An 18058-nucleotide genomic window follows, 5' to 3' on the forward strand; every position below is an offset into this window, starting at 1 on the left:
AGATTGGGGCGGGGGGTGGCAGCCTGAGGGCAGCTGGGCAGAGCCTACTGCCTTGAGAAGCGCTCCAGATTCCGGGGCTGCGGGAGCTCCCCGCCCCGCCACCCAGCCCCACGCCCACCGCCCACCGCCCCGGGCCCGCCTCCACGGCCGCCTCCCGCCAGACCCCGCCCACGCCTCCTGCTTTCCCCTCCCGGCCGCTCCCCTCCCACAGCCCCGCTCCACGCCCACCGCTCCGGCCCCGCCCACCGCCCGCGGCCCGCCAGACCCCCGCCCGGCCCGCTTCTGCCGAGGCCCCGCCCCGTGCCGGCGGTCACGTGGCGCGCGACCCGGAGGCGGAACCGGCGGGCGGGGCGCGGGGCGCGGGGCGCGGACCGCGGCTCCCGGAGCGCGGAGGGCCGGGTGGGTCTCCTGGGATTGGGGTGCTCCCGTGCCCGGAGCTTGCGTCCCCTGCGCCCCCGCCATGCGCCCACCTCGCCCCCGTGCCGCGCTGCTCGCGCTCCTGGCCGCGTCCCTCGCGGCCGCCGAGGTTCCGCACCTGGTGCGCGTGGACGCGGCCCGCGCGCTGCGTCCCCTGCAGCCCTTCTGGAGGAGCACCGGTTTCTGGTGAGCGCTCCGCGGGGGACACTGAGGTCGGAGCGGCCCAGCACGCCCCTGCTCGCTGCGCGCTCTTCCCAAACCGCGGCCGCGCACCCCGGCCCGGGCCTCCGGGACCCCCGTGTCGCACCTGGAGAGACCTGCAGTAGGCGCTCCGAAGTGAGGAGGGCCGCGGCTCGCTCCTTCCTTTCGGGTCCAGCCTCAGAGTGGGGACCTCCTCTCTGTTCGCTGGCTCTATGCGATGTTTCCGGTGCTGCGGAGGTTTTCTAGCTGAGCGGCTGCCCCGTGTGGTGGGGGCCTGGGGCCAGGTCCTGAGTGTGCCTGGTCACCCCCCAGAGGCTGAAGAGCCTGGTGGCCAACCGCGGCAGCCTAGGCTGCAGGAGGGGCTGTGGCCCAGGACACTACTCTTTGGCGCAGACCGGGACCCCCTCGAGGGGGCAACCCCAGAACGTTCGACGTCCCTGCAGTGGGACCTGTCCCCGTCCCTGGTGTCCCCGATTGCCTCTGTCAGACTTGGAGCTGATATCTCCCGGCCGGTGGGGCAGGGAGCAGGGTGGGAATGTGATCTCTCTGGGAGCCCCCGACCCCCATAAACCTGAGACTTCGTCACAGTCCTGGCACTAGGGGGCAGTTTATTACATCAGGGACAGTAAAACTCACCAGCAGACACGCCCCGGTCCTTGCCCTGAGTTTGTAGGTGTGGGGCCTGTGCTGAGGCCCCTCCGCTAGCCCCACTCAAGGGAACTAATGCCTCTGCTTCCCCTTGTTTTGTGCCCAGTCCCCCACTGCCGCACAGCCAGGCTGACCGGTATGACCTCAGCTGGGACCAGCAGCTCAACCTGGCCTACGTGGGTGCCGTCCCTCATGGTGGCATGGAACAGGTTCGGACCCACTGGCTGCTGGACCTCATCACGGCCAGGTGGGTGATGGAGGGGATGGGCAGCCTGGGGGCAGCTGGGCAGAGCCCAGCGTATGGAGATGCAGACGGAGACTGAGAGAAAGTGGCGTCTGGGTGTGGAGGACAATGAAGTACCAGGCCATGGCGGGGTGACGGGGTGGGGGACGCCTGCTCCAAGAAGCCATTGCCCCTGTGCTTCTCGGCCAAGCATCCTGGGGGCAGGGGAGGATGGAGGGCACCCTCCTGGCAGCACAGGCGCTGTGGCTGCTGGGGCAGCCCCTGGATCGGGCGAGTGGGCACCCTCGCTCTATGCTCAGACTGTGGGGATGCCACGCCAGGGGCCGGGCTGAGGTCGTGTTGGTCACGTCTGCCTTTGGCCCTGCCAGCCCCTGTGGGGGCTGAGGCACAGGGTGTAAGAGACACTTGGGTGTGTGCATTGCGGGGTTTCCTAGACACAGAGACTCTCACCCCTGGCCAGAGCTGCCAGCTCTCACTTGGTGGGGGGGTGCTAGCGGGCCAAGGGACCAACGTCCTTTTGGCACCTTGGAGGCCACGTGACTGCCTCCGGGTCCTTGTTCAAGTAAGACGGGACACCAACTGTCAGGCCGGCTCCACGGACCACAGATGCACAGCACTGGGCCCAGGCTGGTGCCGAGGCAGCGTTTGTCTCCAAGGTGCAGTTGAGGGTTCTCAAGTGTCTGGGTCCTTGTGTGTGTTCACTGCCACTCTCCATCCCATTTGGGGTTCCCTGGGTCCTCTAGATTGGAGGCACCAGGCGACAGCAAGATTGCAGTGATGGGTGGTGGGAGTGGAGGCTGGCGGCAGATACCGGCTCTGTTAGAGGGTGTAGTTGGCGGCAACCGGCTCCTGGCAGCGGGCTCGGGCCGCCTGCACGGCGCAGTGCACGCTGGGGAACAGCTGCCCCTCCTCGGCCGCGTCCCCCGGGTCCTCCCCGAGGAAGCCGCCTCTCCTCAGGGTGTCCCTTACCGAGGGGCCGCAGCAGGCCAGGAGCAGGGTGATGCCCAAGGCCCCGTAGTCTCGGCGCAGGTCCTGCAGCGTGGCCAGGCCGGCAGCATCGAGGAACAGCAGCGGGGCACAGTCAATGACCACTGCGTGGAAGCGGGTCGCCGAGGGCACCAGTGCAGCCGTGCTGCTCCCGGGACCCAGGTCCCTGCCTTCGACAGGCTCTGCCTCGCCAGCCCCCACCCGCGGGCCCCGCTCCTTCCTCCAGGCGGCTGCGTAGCCCGCGTTCAGCCCGGTGAGGCTGTAGAGCGACTGCAGGAAGAAGTCCTTATTGGCGTAGTAGAGGGGCCCCGTGAAGCGGAACACCTGCACACCAGGCTCGGGGACCAGGCCCTCAAATTCTGCTGGGTCCCCGTAGAAGCTGGAATCCCCGGCGCGGGCGAGCAGGGCAGCGTGTGGGTGCCGTGTGCGGCCGGCCAGGCTGAGCAGTGAGAGGAGAATGCCGGCCAGGAGCCCGGCCTCGGTGCTGACCAGCACGCAGGTGGCCGCCGTGGCCACCCAGACCAGAGCATCGGCAGGGCTGAGCCGCCACAGCCGCGGCACGTCCCGCACCTTGCGCAGGGCCCCACGCAGGCTGACGATGATGATGCAGGCCAGCACGCTCCGCTGCAGGTCCCGGAACAGGGGCGCCAGCGCCAGCACCACCAGCAGCACCACAGCGGCGCTCACCGCGCTGGACAGCTGCGTGCGGCACCCGGTGGCTGTCTTCACCAGGCTCTTGGCCAGGGTGGCGCTGGTGGCAAAACAGTGGAAGAAGGCCGGCAGCACGTTGCAGCAGCCCACAGCCAGCAGCTCCTGGTTGGCGCGCACAGAATAGCCATGGCTGCGGGCGAACATCTCCGCCAGCGAGATGGAGAAGGCGGAGCCCACGAGGGCCAGGGACGCGGCGTCCAGCGCCACGCGCCACACCAGCGCCGGGTCTGGCACATGTGGGGCCATGAAGCCAGTGGGGATGTCGCCAGCCACGCTGGAGCCGAAGCGCTCGTGGAACTGCCCGAAGTGGGACACGAGCGTGGCCGCCCCGATGACCAGCAGTTCTGCGGGCAGCGGCACCTTCAAGTGGCGCTGGTAGCGGTCCGAGAGCTCCTTGGCCGCCAGCAGCACGGCCAGGCATGCGGCACTGGTGAGCACGTCGCACAGGTTGGCCTGCCCGGCACTGCGTAGCAGGCTCAGCCACGTGCTGACCACCAGGCCCGGCCCCTGGTGCCGCGGGACCCGCACGCCCAGCAGGTGTCGGAGCTGGGAGGTCAGGATGGTCACTGAGGCCCCCATGGCGAAGCCGTCCAGCAGCGGCTGCGAGAGGTAGGCGGACACAAAGCCCAGCCCGAGGATGCCCATGAGGACCTGCAGACAGAGCGTGGTCAGGGCCGCAGGGCGCGGGCATAGCACAGAGCCGGACCTCCCTTCCTCTCATTGCTTATTTCCCACGTGGACCCCACCCGCAGCCGCCTGCACATACGTGGGCGCGCACAGGCACGGCAGACGCTGGAGTGCACGCTGTGGCCACGACGCTCACCGTGGTCTCACACACGCGGGCTCTGGGCATCGGAAGGCAGCTCCTTCCTCGGCCCTGTCCACAGCACCGCCCCCCTCCCGGGGGACCTGGAGCTGAGAGGAAGAACCTGAGGTGGCTCTTGGGAGGGGGCGACGTTGGGGTGGACAGCCCTGGTCCAGTGAGGGCTGGGTGCGGGGAGGCCGTGGGAAGGCAGGCGGGAAGGCAGTTCCCAGGATCCCACTTGGGACAGGAAGCTGGGGAGGATGTGCAGGCCAAGTGGGGGCACATTTGGGCCCGAGGCCACGCTCTGCAGCTGGCCAGGCAGGCCCCCGACCCCGGGCACCCTCAGCCCCTCTGGTGCCCCGACCTGGGGTGCTGTCACGCACCCACTTCTGCCTATGCCCTGTTCTCTCCTCGCCTTGCGGGTTAAGCCACTGCCCTGACCTCCTGTCTCCCGCGGGCTTGGCCCTTGCAGGGGGGCGACCAGTACCTGGAGGGCTGCTCTGAGTGGCTGAGCCAGCCTGTCTAGGCCCAGGCCCGGCTCCTCACCTGGTAAACCCCGGCCAGCAGCGTGAGGGCGGTGGCCACGCGGATGGCGTAGCAGTCCCGGCTGCAGTCCTGCAGCCCAAGCGCCGGCATGGTGGCCGAGGCGTTGAGGGCGCTGCGGTTGGCCCCGGGCCCCGGGCCGTCCTGGGCGGGGTCGAAGCCGGCCTGCAGGAGCTCGCGGTCTACCACCTGGCCCACCATGAGGCAGAGCAGGCTGAAGATACCCACGGAGACGTGGCGTGAGGTGCCCATGAGGAAGTAGATGAGGTTCGCAAAGAAGGACGTGTAGAGGCTGTAGATGGGCTGCAGCCCGGCCAGCAGTGAGTAGGCGATGGCCTGGGGCACCAAGATGATGCCGATGACCAGCCCGGATATGACGTCACCCGCCAGGTCCTCCCGAGGCTCGTACTGGCGGAGCCAGCGCGTGGCGGGGAGCAGGTTCTGCAGCAGCGCCCAGGCCCCCTGCACGCTGCACGAACAGCTCCGCCACAGCCGGGCCTTCAGAGCCTCTCGCAGGCCTGGGGGTGCGGGGGGCCGCCGGCGAACCAGCGCCAGCCCCCTGCCCTGCTGTGTGCACTCAGGGGACGCTGCCATCGTGGGGCACCGGCCCGCCCCCCGAGAAAACCTGCAGGGTGGGCAGAAGTGGGTGTCATTGCTGGGGTGGCGAGACGTGTCAGAGTCAGGGCGTCACGGAGACCCAGACTCGCGTGGCCAGAACAAGCTCCACTGCTCTCCGTCCGTGCCCGAGGCCCCTCCGCTCCCCCGGAGCCGCCCGGACCACCACAGCCCCCTCTGGCCGTCCCTCCATCACCTCTGCACTGCGGCCCTGCTGGCGGGAAGAGCCTTGCAGATGCCAGGACCCCAAATCTGTGCTGCAGCAGCGCCTGCCACTGCCCGGTCCTTGCGGCAGAATTCCTGGAACGTGCTTTGAGGGGCCGGCTGGGAGGGGAGCGGGGGTGACTGGTGTCCGTCGCCTGCAGGGTGTTCTGGGACAGCAGGCCCCTTTCCCGGTGAGGGTTAACGCTTCTGGGTTTTGGCTGGTGGCTCAGGCCGCACAGGCGCACCGCGGAACACACGTGCCAACCGTCCCTGCTCTCCAGAGGGCAGCCTGCCACCCGGCCGAGGCTGACCTTGCCTCTGTGCTCAGCGAGCACCAGGGCGTCCCGTTCACAGCTGTGCTGAGGTCCGCCAGGACTTCGGCTCTTGCTGTCCCCCTCTTGGTGACATGAAGCAGATGGTCTCTGCTTCCTCAGAGCCTGGTCACCCTGGCGCAGTGTGTGCACTGGCTGGGGATGCGGGGCCTGGGGTGTCCCCGGGTGTGGAGGATGGGCGCTCGTCCCGGCCTGGTGTGAGGTGTGGGCAGGCGGGCGCCGCCCCCAGGGCTCGAGTGGCAGGCCTGCCCTTTGGGGGATGCTAGGGGAGCTGTTTCTTTCCTTTGAAGACCTCACTACACGGGGGTCCCTGGACACCTTGAGCTCAGCCAGCCCCCGAGGTCCAGGTGTGTCGACTGAGTGACTGTTTAAACAACGGGGAGCCCACAAAGGAAACAGTGGAATCGGGCCTCTCCACTCACAGCGTCCTGCCCCTCTGCTCCATCCAGGGGGCTGGCCTCTGCTGTGGCCGAGCTGTCTAGAGCTGTCGCTGTCCTGCCGCAGGGTCCCAGGGGGCCTCTTACCTGAGGGGGCCCCTCGCGGGCTCGGCAGAGAGTGCGGACCTAGCTTGTCTGTCCCCGGGGCCTTGGGCTCAGTTAGCGGGTTGGGCGTGCGGGTGGTGGGCTCAGGCACGGAGCTGGCCTGGCACTGACCGGCGGGCAGTGCCCTGTGCCTAGCATCTGACTGCTCGGCTGTGCTGGGCGTGCGGTTAAATCATTTACTCCGAAGATTGCTGAGTCATAGGTTCCCCCAGATGAGCATTACCTGAGCGGCTAATTCGGGGAGTTGTACTGTAATCAGAGGCTCACAGATAGTTACAATTGTGTGGGGCTCTTACAAGCTTCCAGCCTCCCAGGAGCAGGGCTCCGGGTGCGGGACAGGTGGGCTGGGGCATTGAGTGGCTGGAGCGGGAAGCTTGGACTCTGGGCCCCTGCGGGAGGCAGAAGCTCAGGAGCCTGGCCAGTTGTGTTGGGGGAGGGGCGGGGGAACAGGCAGCGTGCGACCCCTCGGCTCTGGGGCCCAGTGCCATGGCTCCCAGGACCCTGGAGTGTGGGCAAGGATGGGGGTCCGAGGGAGGGGCTGGTCTCCGAGTCCCATCCCGGGACATCCTGTCTGCCAGGAGATGGGTCTGGTCCCCGCGGGAGCCAGCTGGGCGCAGAGTAGCCCATGTTGTGTGGAAAGCAGGCGCAAGGCCGCTGGGGGCGGGGCGGGGGTGTGTGTGGCCGAGGACTGGAGGGCTGCCAGGCATCAGGACACAATTAGCAGCCAGGTGTGCCCTTCCTGCTGCAGGGACGGGGGTCCTGGTTCTGTCCCCTGCAGCCCCACCACCTGGATCCCGGCCAGGTGCTGGCCCGGTGCGGTGGGTGGCCGCCTGGCCTCGCCACGCCTCCATCCACACTCCAGGGCCAGCGGGACCTGCCTCATGGGGCCGGTGTGAAGGTAAACGTTCCCTTTAGATGACTACCCTCGTGTCCCACGTACAGTTAACTAAGAGTGCGCTGCTGTTTTTAAAATTACTCAGAACCTCAGTTCTCACATCTTCAAAATGAACAAGTGGGTGCCTGAGGGGCAACGTGGGGAAAGAACACCGCAGCCCTGAGTGTTCTCCGTCCCGGAGGGGAGGCCTGAGAGGCTGCGAGGGGTCCCTCTGACGGGGCTGCAAGGCTGAGCTGGCCTGGGCCTGCTGTCTCCCAAAGCCTGGGGCAGGGGGTGGGGGGAGCTCCATCCAGGCACCTCCCACGTTCAGTCTCACTTTGGGACTTGCCTCCAGAGCCTCCCTGAAAGTTCTGCCACATCCGTGGCCCGGATGGGAAAGACCAGAGGCCCCATTTGGGGGCAGAGGTGGGAGTGGAACCCCAGGGTGGCTGGGGGGATAGCCAGAGAGTGGGAGGGTCTGCACACCTGCATCAAGGGGGAGGAGTGGTCGGGGCCGAGGCCCCACTGCGATGCCGCGTCCGTCCGATTACTTGTTCTTCAAGAGTCTGTGTTGGGCCCCGAGGTCTCGCCCCGCCCTCCGGAGTCTGAACCCAGCCACCCAGGGCAGAGCCCGGGGCCTCCTGCGCGGTACCCACTCAGTCCTGGGGGTGCTGTTTGCCCAAGGATGTGGTTTACAGGAGCCACCGCCCAGAGCGCTGGCGGGAAAGTCACAGCAGTTCAGGGGCAGATAAGAGTCCTCTCAGGGCTGGAGTGGAGGGGCCACCGAGGGGTCATAACACGCTTATCTCCCAACCCAGCTACTGGCGGGGCGGCATCGTGGGGACTCCCTGCGTGACACGTGTGGGCAGAGGTGGCGGCTGGGCCCACTGCCGGGGAAGGGAGGGGTGAATGGGGGCGGCGGCCCCTCCCCCTCTCAGGAGGTGGGGACAGGGCTTTCAGGGGCTGCCTAGGTTTGGAGCACCTGTGGTGGGATTTTAGGCAGGTGGAGATATTTATGTTTCAGGGAGGGGCTGTTCTCAGCGCTGCAGCACCCGTGTCCCCCATCCAGCTGCACCGCAAGGGGCCTGACCTTGGCTGCCTTGGTGGCAGGGACTGGGCCTCTACTCCCCCAGCCCCTCTAAGCAGGTGAAGAGATACAGCTGAGAGAGAACTGCAGGACCCCGGGGCCTAAGCGCCCCCCCACCCTGCCTGTCCCTCTGTGCTTTGAGGACTGTGGTTTTCATGCTGCCGTCTGACCAGGCACACAGGCGAGCGTCTTGGGTCCTGGGGCCTTGCTGGCCGAGGCCCACTGTCCCCCTTCACCTCCGCAGGCCCACTGCAGACTCCTCCACTGGGGCAGGGGGGCCACAGGACCCTGGCACGGGTTAACCAGCACGGGGCGTGGGGTCTCCAGCACCTCCGCCTGCTGGGACCGCCCTCATCTTGCCTCCTGCCCAGTCCTGTGCCACATGGTTATTTTAATATTGGTCTTTAAATCACCATTTTAAGCCACTGAGTACACTTATTTGGAAAGGAGCCATGTATCCCCGCAAGTGAAAAGAGGCTGGGCTCCAGGGCCCCGAGAACCAGACCCCAGGGCTCCCAGTTCCAGAAGAGCGACTCTCCTGCCTCCCCGGCCGGCCGGCGTCTTCGCAGCCCCGGACCCTGGCTGTGGCTGCTGGTTTCCCGCAGCGGCGGGTCTGTGTCTCCCCCTCTGAGCGCGCTCATGTATTTCCCCACCCTGGCCCCGCGCCCCGCCATCCCTGCCGACCACGCGCGCCCCGGGCTCCCCCCCGTGCATTTCCACACGTACCCCCGCTCTGCGCCTCCTCCCGCGAGTGCTCCCCCAAGCCACGCACGCGCGGCCCGGGCCCCACCCAGCACATTTCCAAACCCCCTGCGCCCCCTCCCACGAGTGCGTCCCTCCCTTTGCCAGACGAGCAAGCGCGGCCCCATCTGCACCCGGCCCGATCCCCACCCTGTGTTCCCCAGATTCCACGCCCGAGCACGCGAGGCCTGGGGCCCCGCCCCGCGCTCCCGAGCACTCACCAGTCCTGGGTGCTGCTGGGTCCTCGCGGCGCACGCGCTCAGGCCCAGGGATGGGGGGTGGGGGGCGTTCCTGGTGCAGGCGTTCCTGACGGCCGCCGGCGTGCAGTGAATAAAGTCGTTGTGCAGCCTCGGCTGCCCCGGCCCAAGTGCCGGGCCAGGAGCGGGAGGCGCCACCGCCTGTGCCTCGCGCCCAGGTTCGGCCCCCTGCGTGGCTCTCGGGCCGGACTGCGTCTGTGACCCGGGCCTCTGCAGGGGTGGGCTGCGCGCTACACCTGGCTCAGCCCCCTCGCTAGCTTTGATCTCTCAAATTCCCCTCCCAACGGAGGCTGAGACGGATGGAGACCTAGGCACCGACAGTGGGGCCTGAGGACTGCTCCCCGGGGTTTCTGGGCCTGGGATCACCCCAAGGTTGGGTCCTCTGGTCCCCGGGGGGCAGGTTACTGACTCCTAGGGCATTTCTGGGTGCCGGCGCTGGGTCAGCGGACACTCAAGTCTACTCAGAGTGACGGGCTGAGATCGGCTCTGCAGCTGGGGCTCCCCTGGTGACACCCCGCTGGCCCAGGACACTGAGCGCCACACAGCATTTACCCGAGGCCTGATGTGCTCCCGCCCCCGCCCCAAGCCGGCCCAGCGCTGCCAGGATCTGCAGAGAAAGCCTGGCACCCGTGCCCGGGCCTCCACTGTGCATGCGTCGCCCATCCCCCACGCCGGCTCCCCCACCCCCATCTGGGGGACTTTGGAGCCCGGCCGCTGCCACGCATTTAAGTTTTACCCGAGCGCTGAAGTTTTTTCCTTTGCTACTGGTTGTGACCTTTGGAAGGGGGAAGGGCGGACCCCCGCTGCGCACGTGCTGTGGGTCTGGGCTCCGGAGGTGGGAAGACGTGGCCTGGCCTGGTGAGAGCCAGAGGCACCCTGTCTGCGTGGTGGCTCGGCCTTGACCTTGTGCAGTGGCGAGTGGGGCAGAGGAGGCCCGGAAGGGACGTGCTGACTTGTCCAGACCCTCGCTGTCCCTCAGGGGGACAGCGCTGGGCTGGCCAGACTGGCGTGGGACTGACTGGGAGACTTAGACCCAGAGCGGTTCAGGGCCAGATTCCACCTTGATCCCTCGTCGCCCCTCCCTCGCCGCCGCGCAGGCGGGACGCACCTGGATGCCACTAGAGGGCGCAGCTGCACGCCCTCTAGAACGTGTCCGCCCTCCCCCTCAGAACTGTGGATGGACCAGGCGTGCCCTAAGGGGAAGCCCTCAGACCCTCTGCCGGCCCACCCATCTGGGCCACCCCAGGCTGCCGCATCAGCCCCAGGCTCGGTGCTCTACTCAGCCTGCCTCGCCCTCCTTGCCTTGGCCTGACGGCTGACCACCAGTTTCCTCACCCAGCCCCCGACCCCAGGTGCACCACTTCCACGCCAGCGCGTTCGAGACCCATCTTACTCCCCCGCCTGCCTCTGCCAACTGCACGCACCCGCAGGCGCTCAAGCGAAACCCACGGTTGTGCAGAACCCCCCCTTCCCAGCTCCCCTCCAGTCCGGCAGAGGACGCTGGCCCCTCGGCCTCCTAAATCCGTCCGCTCCAGCTCCCCCTTGCTGCTGCCACCAACACCACCCAGTCTGGGCACCATACCTCCCTCGGGGAACCGTCTTCCAGCTCCCACTCTGGCTCCAATGGGCCGATGAAGGGATCCTTTCAAAACATGGCAAAGGCAAAACTATGGAGACAGTAAACACGTCAGGGGTTTGGGGTGGGGGAGGATGAAGAGGTGCGGCACAGAGGATTTTTAGGGCAGTAAAAATACTTTGTGTGATACTACAGTGGTAGATACACGCCAGTAGACATTCTTCCAAGCCCACAGAATGTACATCACCAGGTGAGCCCTAATGTGGACTGTGGATTTGGGGTGGCTGTGATGTTAGTGTAGGTCCATCAGTTGTAACAGAAGTCCCACTCTGGGATGTTGAGCATGGGGGAGGCTGTGCACGTGGGGAGAGAGCGTGGCTGGGGGTAAATGGCAAATCTCAGTACCTCCGTCTCAATTTTGCTGTGAATCCAGAACTGTTCTAAAAAATTGTCCTACAAACACATAAAAGAAGTCACGGTACTGCTCTGCTTCGACCCCTGAGAGGACTCCCCATGCCACCCTGGGTCCCATCCCGAGTCAGGATCCCATCCTCACCGTTGTCACGAGGCCCCGTGTGACTGCGTCTCTCACAACCCACACCCCTCTTCTGCCCCAGGCCCGCTAGCTGCTTTCCTGCTGCTTATCACGAATTCATTTCCACCGCAGGGATGAGTGCAGGGTGGGGAGGCTGCCCTTCTCCCTCTCCTGCCTGTCCACATTGCCTCTCAGAGTGTGGAGCCGAGTTTGGGGCCCTGGCCTCCAGGAGGTGCAGGGAAGCAGGATGTGGCACCATGGGGTCCTGCCAGGCTCATCCCACGGCCTCCCGCTTCACTGTCAGCTGTCTTTAGGATGCCTGTTCTCCCCCCTCCATCCTGTTGTACGTTTCCCGAAAGACCCGCCTGCCCCCTCCCTCAGGCTGTTCTGAGCCCCTGAAGGCTCGAGGGTGGGATTCCAGCACAGACACCCTAGTTCATACTAGGCTGTGAGCGACTGATAGGCGTACATAGTTATGCTTTCTGAGGAGAGGGGCCAGCTGAGTCTGGAGCCTAGTCCTGCCCGGCACCTTGCAGGTTTCTTAGCTGCTTGAATGTGGCCACGGTTCCAGTCCCGGGCCCACCTTCCCCCATCCTGACACTGAGTGTCCTTCTACAGGGGGTCAGCCAGGCAGGGCCTGAGCTACAACTTCACCCACCTGGACCGGTACCTGGACCTTCTCAGGGAGAACCAGCTCGTCCCAGGTAAGCTGCCAGCTTCGCCTCTGTACTGCTGGCCCCACCCCCTCCCCTTGGCCTGGCCCTTCTGTCCTCCTGGTTGCCCACTCAGGGCCTCCCTCAGTGCCGGCCTGGTGGAGACAGGCAGGTGAGCACAGCCACCCTCACGTGCTGCAGGCTTTGAGCTGATGGGCAGCCCCTCCGGACGCTTCACTGACTTCGAGGACGAGCGGCAGGTGTTCGAGTGGAAGAACCTGGTTTCCCTCCTGGCCAGGAGATACATCGGTGGGTGGGGCGCGTGCCCTGCGGGGACAGGGTGGGCACTCCTGGGCAGGCTCTCCTCCCACGCCCACCCGGGCCACCTCCTGGTCTTCTCATCATGAACCCCACTGAACCAGGGCCTCCTGATGGGGGAGGGGGGGCAAGTCGGTGGGCGGCGAGCTCGTAGGGAATCAGACACTCCGGTCACATCCAAACCCCCCACCATGGTTGCCCTCCCTGGGGATCCCCATGAGCTCATGACCCTGCCCCAGGGGAGGGGCCCTCTCGCCACAGTAGGGACCCTCTGCAGGTAGGTACGGCCTCAAGCACGTTTCCAAGTGGAATTTCGAGACGTGGAACGAGCCGGACCACCACGACTTTGACAACGTGTCCATGACCTTGCAAGGTGGGCAGGCCGGCCTCCTGGGGTCCTGCGGATCTGAGAGGGGGTGGCAGCCGCCCCTCCGGCGCGGGGGTGTGGACTCGGTGTCCCTCCCGCCCAGGCTTCTTGAACTACTACGACGCCTGCTCCGAGGGTCTGCGAGCCGCCAGCTCGGCTCTGCGCCTGGGCGGCCCCGGAGACTCCTTCCACCCGCTGCCGCGCTCCCCGCTCTGCTGGGGCCTCCTGGAGCACTGCCACAACGGCACCAACTTCTTCACCGGGGAGGTGGGCGTGAGGCTGGACTACATCGCCCTCCACAAGAAGGTCAAGCCCGGGATCCCCGCCCTTCCGTCCGTCCCCGCCCCCAACCCAGCGCCTACGCGGGGGTCCCCCGCACGCGGCAACCCCAGAATGCCCGCCTGCTGCCTGCAGCCCCGCCGCCCCTCCGCGGCGGTCTCGGGGGTTGCTCAGGCGGGGCCTCTGCGCAGGGCGCGGGCAGCTCCATCTACATCCTGGAGCAGGAGGCGGCGGTCGTGCGGCAGATACAGCGGCTCTTCCCCAAGTTCGCGGACACCCCCGTTTACAACGACGAGGCCGACCCGCTGGTGGGCTGGTCCCTGCCGCAGCCCTGGAGGGCCGACGTGACCTACGCTGCCATGGTCGTGAAGGTGGGCCCGCCGCCAGGCCCGCCCCCGGGGGAGGCCTTTCTCCCGGGTGGGAGGGGCAGGCAGGCGGACCCCGCGGTCGCGTTCCCAGCCACCCCGATTCCCGCAGGTCATCGCACAGCACCAGAACCTGCTGGTGGCCAACACCAGCTCCTCCGTCCGCTACGCGCTCCTAAGCAACGACAACGCCTTCCTGAGTTACCACCCGCACCCCTTCTCTCAACGCACGCTCACTGCGCGCTTCCAGGTCAACAACACGCGCCCGCCGCACGTGCAGCTGCTGCGCAAGCCGGTGCTCACGGCGATGGCCCTGCTGGCCCTGCTGGGTGAGCCGCGTGCCGGGTTTCGCGTCACTTCCTGCGAGGGCGGGGCCAGGACGAAGCCTCAGTTGGATGGGGATGTCGTTCTAGGCCAGGAGTAGCTTGTGCAAAGGCCCACGGAAGGATGTGCCTTGCTGGGGAGCCGGGAGCATGTTTCTTGTCCCTCCCCACCCTTCCCCAGCTCAGTGGGTCACAGAGATTGTGGTGTGGCCGGGGACCTCCAGTGGAGGAGGGCAAATGGTGGGAAGCGGGCCCTGGGAAGGTCGAGGGGCGACGACTCTGCGTGGTGACCCCTCTAACCCCCGTAGACGGCGAGCAGCTCTGGGCTGAGGTGTCGCGGGACGGGACGGTGCTGGACAGCAACCACACGGTGGGCGTCCTGGCCAGCACCCACCACCCCGTGGGCCCCGCCGATGCCTGGCGCGCCACGGTGCTGGTCTACGCGAGCGACGACACCCGCGCCCATGCCAACCGCAGCGTACCCTTGACTCTGAGCCTGTACGGGGTGCCCCCGGGTCCGGGTAAGCAGGGCTCCCAGAGAGGGGGCTCCAGCTCCTTGGGTGGGGGTAGCTCTGGCGGGGCGGGGCCTGGAGGAGGCGAGCCCGGCCCCAGCATCCCGCTCCGCAGAGGTCGTCTTTGTCCAGCTGTACATGGACAACCGGCTCTGCAGTCCCTACGGCGAGTGGCGGCGCCTGGGCAGGCCCGTCTACCCCTCTGCTGAGCAGTTCCGGCGCATGCGCGCGGCCGAGGTCCGCGGGGAGCGTGGGGTAAGGGGCGGGGCGGCTCCCGAGGTCCGAGGGCCCTGAGCCCCTGACTCTGTCCCCAGGATCCCGCGGCCGTGATGCCGCTCCCTTTTCCCAGCAGCGGCCGCCTGACGCTGCGCCCAGAGCTTCCTCTGCCCTCGCTCTGGCTGGTGCACGTGTGCGCGCGCCCGGAGGAGCCGCCGGGGCAGGCAAGTGGCAGTCCCCTTCCCGCCGCCGCCCCGGTCGCCCCGCCCCCAACCAGTCCCGGTGCCTCACTCCCGCAGGTGACCCGGCTCCGCGCTCTCCCCTTGACCCGCGGGCAGCTGCTTTTGGTCTGGTCCGATGAGCGTGTGGGCTCCAAGTACGTGAGTGCGGCCACCACCCCTACCCCTGCCCCCCCAACGCGCCCTGGGCCCCCAGATCCTCCGGGCTGCAGCGCCCATGTGGCCACTCTCTGTGGCCCTTTGGTCACCCCACGCGGACTGCGCTCTCCACCGCCCATACAGCTGCCCCCACTGTTGGCACAAATGGCTCATGACTTTGTGCTTCTGTGATGTAGGGTGGGGGCGCCTACACAGGCCAGTTGCCCCTGGCACGTGTTCCAGACCCCTCCTCTCAGCCAGTGTGGCCCTTTGTCATTGCAGGAAGAGTGTCCTGGGCCCCGGGCAGGGGCCAGGAAGGGGGCTGGAGGGGAGTAGGGCTCTGGGCGCCCCCTGCCTGCCAGCCCCCCTGGACCCCAGCCCTGGTCCTGCCTGACCTTCCCCAGGTGCCTGTGGACCTACGAGATCCAGTTCTCCCCGGAGGGTGTGGTGTACCTGCCCATCAACAGGAAGCCTTCGACCTTTAACCTCTTTGTGTTCAGCCCAGGTGTGCCTGCTGCCTCAGCACAGTCCCTGTGGGGCGGGGTCCAGGGCCTTCCGGCACCTGGAGTTTGGGGGGATCAGAGGGGTTCAGGTTCAAGGGCAGGCACGTACCTTTGTATCCTCAGACACGGCTGTTGTCTCCGGCTCCTACCGGGTTCGTGCTGTGGACTACTGGGCCCGACCAGGCCCCTTCTCGAGCCCCGTGTGGTACCTGGGGGTCCCTGCCCCATGAGGGCCACTGCTGCCCCGCGACTGGACCTGTGCTGACCGTAAGCCTGGGTGGCCAGAAGCCATGCTGGGCCAGAGTGCCGTCAGCCGGTCATCCCCTCTGTTTGTCCCCTCCTGCCCCTCATTCACCCCCTTAAAGTGCCTTTCCACGCACAGTAATGGGGACGGCCTTCGTGGTGGGCACTGGGCAGACACGAGGCCTGGCTGGAGTGAGGCCATCCCCGCCTCGCCCCACCCCTGCCTGTGGGAGCCGGGATGGGACTCGGGTCGAGCGCAGACAGGTGTGAGTTGCCCAGCCCTGCGCGCCTGGGGTCTCTGGCGTCACCGCTGGGTGCAGCAGGCCCCATTCCCAGCCCCTGCGCCAGGAGGGCCCAGAGGGTTCCCACTTCCTGAGGCCCAGCCCGGCTGCCCCCTGCACCCTGCCTGGCCCAGACTGTCCCCAGTTGCAGGGGAGGCCGACAGTGTCCACTCCTGCAGTCATCTGGGCTCCTTACCTGGGTCCAGGAGGAAGCAGCACGCCCAGAAGAGGGCGACTTGGGGACTGTGGATGGACATGTGGACGGGGGCAGGGAAGCCACGAGGGGTGGTGTGGAGCCCTGGGGTTCCTCCCCAACCCCCACGCCCAGCCCAGGCCACCTGGTGAGGCCACGTGGCGAGGAGCGGGGGTGCAGCCAGTCTGGAGCGATGCAAGCGGGAGTGGGGGCTCCGACCCACCCTCCTCTCTCTGCTGCCCTCCGAGCCGCCTGGGCTCAGGGATGGGTGAGGCAGGCCTGGCAGGGCACACGCAAGGCAAGGCCCAGTCACCCCCGGCTCCTGTCCGCATGGAAAGGGCGGGGCACCAGGGCCCACCAGCGGCCTCATCCTGGGCTGGGGATGTCAGCGTGAGCGTTCTCCACCTGAACCCCAAAGCCAGCACCTGTCCCCATTGCCCTTGGCCGCTGGGGAGGCTTCAGGGCTTGGTGCCTGGGGCCCCGCTGTTACATACAAGGGGTGCTGGGGTGCCCAGTGGGCCCCCGGTCTCTGGGCGTTGTCTTCCTGCCTCGTCAGGAAGCTCTGGCTGCATGCGGCTACGTGACCAAGCACCACGGTGGGCAGGCGGCCCGTACAGCAGAGGCTCATTCTCTCGCATCCTGGAGGCCGCAGCCTGAGGGCAGGGGTTCCTCCTGAGGGCGCTCTCCTTGCCTTGCGGACGGCCGCCTCCCCCCCGTGTCCTCACAGGGTCGTCCCTTTGTGTGTGTCTGTGTCCTGATCTCCTCTTCTTATAAGGACACCAGCCGTGTGGGATTCAGGCCCACCCACAGGACCTCATTTGAATCACCTCTTTAAAGCTCTCTCTCCAAATAAGGCCACAGTCTGAGGTACTGGGGGTGAGAGCGGCAGTGTATGAACCGGAGGGATCCAGTCCGGTCGGTAGCGGTGGGAGGAATGCATCACTCCGGCGTTAAAGCAGCCTCTTCTTGGGATACAGGCTGCTATATATAAAATATAAGCAATAGGCCCTACTGTATAGCACAGGGAACTGTATTCAATATCGTGTAATAAACCGTAATAGAAAAGAATGTGAAAAGGAATATATAGATTGGCTTGGCCAAAAAGTTCATTTGGATTTTTCCGTCAGATCTTATGGAAAAACCCGAACGAACTTTCTGGCCGACCCTATATATACATGTATATAACTGAATCACTTTGCGGTACACCAGAAACTAATGGAACGTTGTAAATCACCTATACTTCAATTAAAAATTTTTTTAAAGCAGCCTTTTCTCTACCTGCTGGTTCGGTAGCCTGAGGACCCCTGATGGTCAGGGGCCATCTCAGCTCGCAGCTTACTGGGAAGGGTACTGGGTTCCCCGGTTCCTTCCTTGGACACTGCACACTCCACCGCACGCCCCACTGAGCAGAGATCTCAGATGGGCCCCTCCTGTGGAGACAGGTGTGGCTCCAGGGCAGTCAATGGGGGTTTAGCAGCGGCACCTGCGTCTTGGCCAGGACAGCAAAGCCACAGCCGTCTCCAGGGGTAAGTCACCATCTCCACTTTCATTGTGGCTTGTGTGTTGTCAAGCGGCCACCGGGTTGCTGGCGTGTCCCCATCCTCTGACCGCGTTCTGGTCTTTGCTGGTTTGGGCTTGGGCTGGGAGCTGTGGTGGGAGTTCGGGAAGTCCACGTAATTGGCCCGTGCACGTCCTCCGTCCCTGCTGTCATGGCCACTTTGCACCTGGGCCCACGGAGTGGTCACAGATGGCAGAAAGAGGCTGACATCGGCATGCCCCGTTGATGAGCCCCTGCTGTCGAGGACGCTGCCTGGAGCGGTGTAGCTCTCCTGCAGGACACGGAACCCTCTCTGTCCCTGTCCCCAGACCTTTGTCCCCAAGTGTCCTGTCTTCGTGGCTCTGGGTCTGGCCACCGGCTGACCTGTCGGACGCTGCTTGCTTGAGCCGGGCGTGCACCTTGGTTCTGCGTGCCGGGGACGCCGGTGCGCGTGCACACGCGGCTGCGGGAAGCTCTTCGTGCAGCCCTGGCCGTGGGTTGAGGGAGAGGCAGCAGGCAGCTCAGGAGCTGGCGGCTCCGGTCACGTGACTCGCTTTTGGACGCGCCTGGGC

At 66.3% G+C, this 18058-nt stretch overlaps 2 protein-coding genes across 2 annotated transcripts; one reads left to right on the plus strand and one right to left on the minus strand.

The window, feature by feature from the left end:
* Positions 1-364: 364 nt before the first annotated feature.
* On the plus strand, positions 365-17214 carry IDUA (alpha-L-iduronidase). The gene is given in 14 exon segments (XM_060298843.1): positions 365-603; positions 1373-1513; positions 11938-12023; positions 12174-12281; positions 12568-12663; positions 12761-13012; positions 13015-13307; positions 13414-13630; positions 13933-14145; positions 14252-14373; positions 14451-14576; positions 14652-14728; positions 15134-15234; positions 15356-17214. Coding segments are annotated over 14 exon segments (2082 nt in total). The 5' UTR covers positions 365-460; the 3' UTR covers positions 15463-17214.
* On the minus strand, positions 952-9768 carry SLC26A1 (solute carrier family 26 member 1). The gene is made up of 3 exons (XM_030876648.2): positions 9173-9768; positions 4560-5181; positions 952-3859 (listed from the first exon to the last, which is right to left on the minus strand). The coding sequence occupies exons 2-3, from the start codon at positions 5148-5150 to the stop codon at positions 2330-2332; spliced, it is 2121 nt and encodes a 706-aa protein (XP_030732508.1). The 5' UTR covers positions 5151-5181; positions 9173-9768; the 3' UTR covers positions 952-2329.
* Positions 17215-18058: the final 844 nt, after the last annotated feature.

Source organism: Globicephala melas, chromosome 5 (genome assembly GCF_963455315.2).
Source record: "Globicephala melas chromosome 5, mGloMel1.2, whole genome shotgun sequence".
Taxonomy (NCBI): Eukaryota; Metazoa; Chordata; class Mammalia; order Artiodactyla; family Delphinidae; genus Globicephala; species Globicephala melas.

What these genes read in the sequence shown, in the direction of transcription:
- SLC26A1 (XM_030876648.2), bottom strand. Translation starts at nt 5,150, where the DNA reads ATGGCAGCGTCCCCTGAGTGCACACAGCAGGGCAGGGGGCTGGCGCTG. An exon ending in TGCTGGCCGGGGTTTACCAG is followed by an intron (nt 3,860 to 4,559) that starts GTGAGGAGCCGG and finishes CTCTGTCTGCAG; the next exon opens with GTCCTCATGGGCATCCTCGG.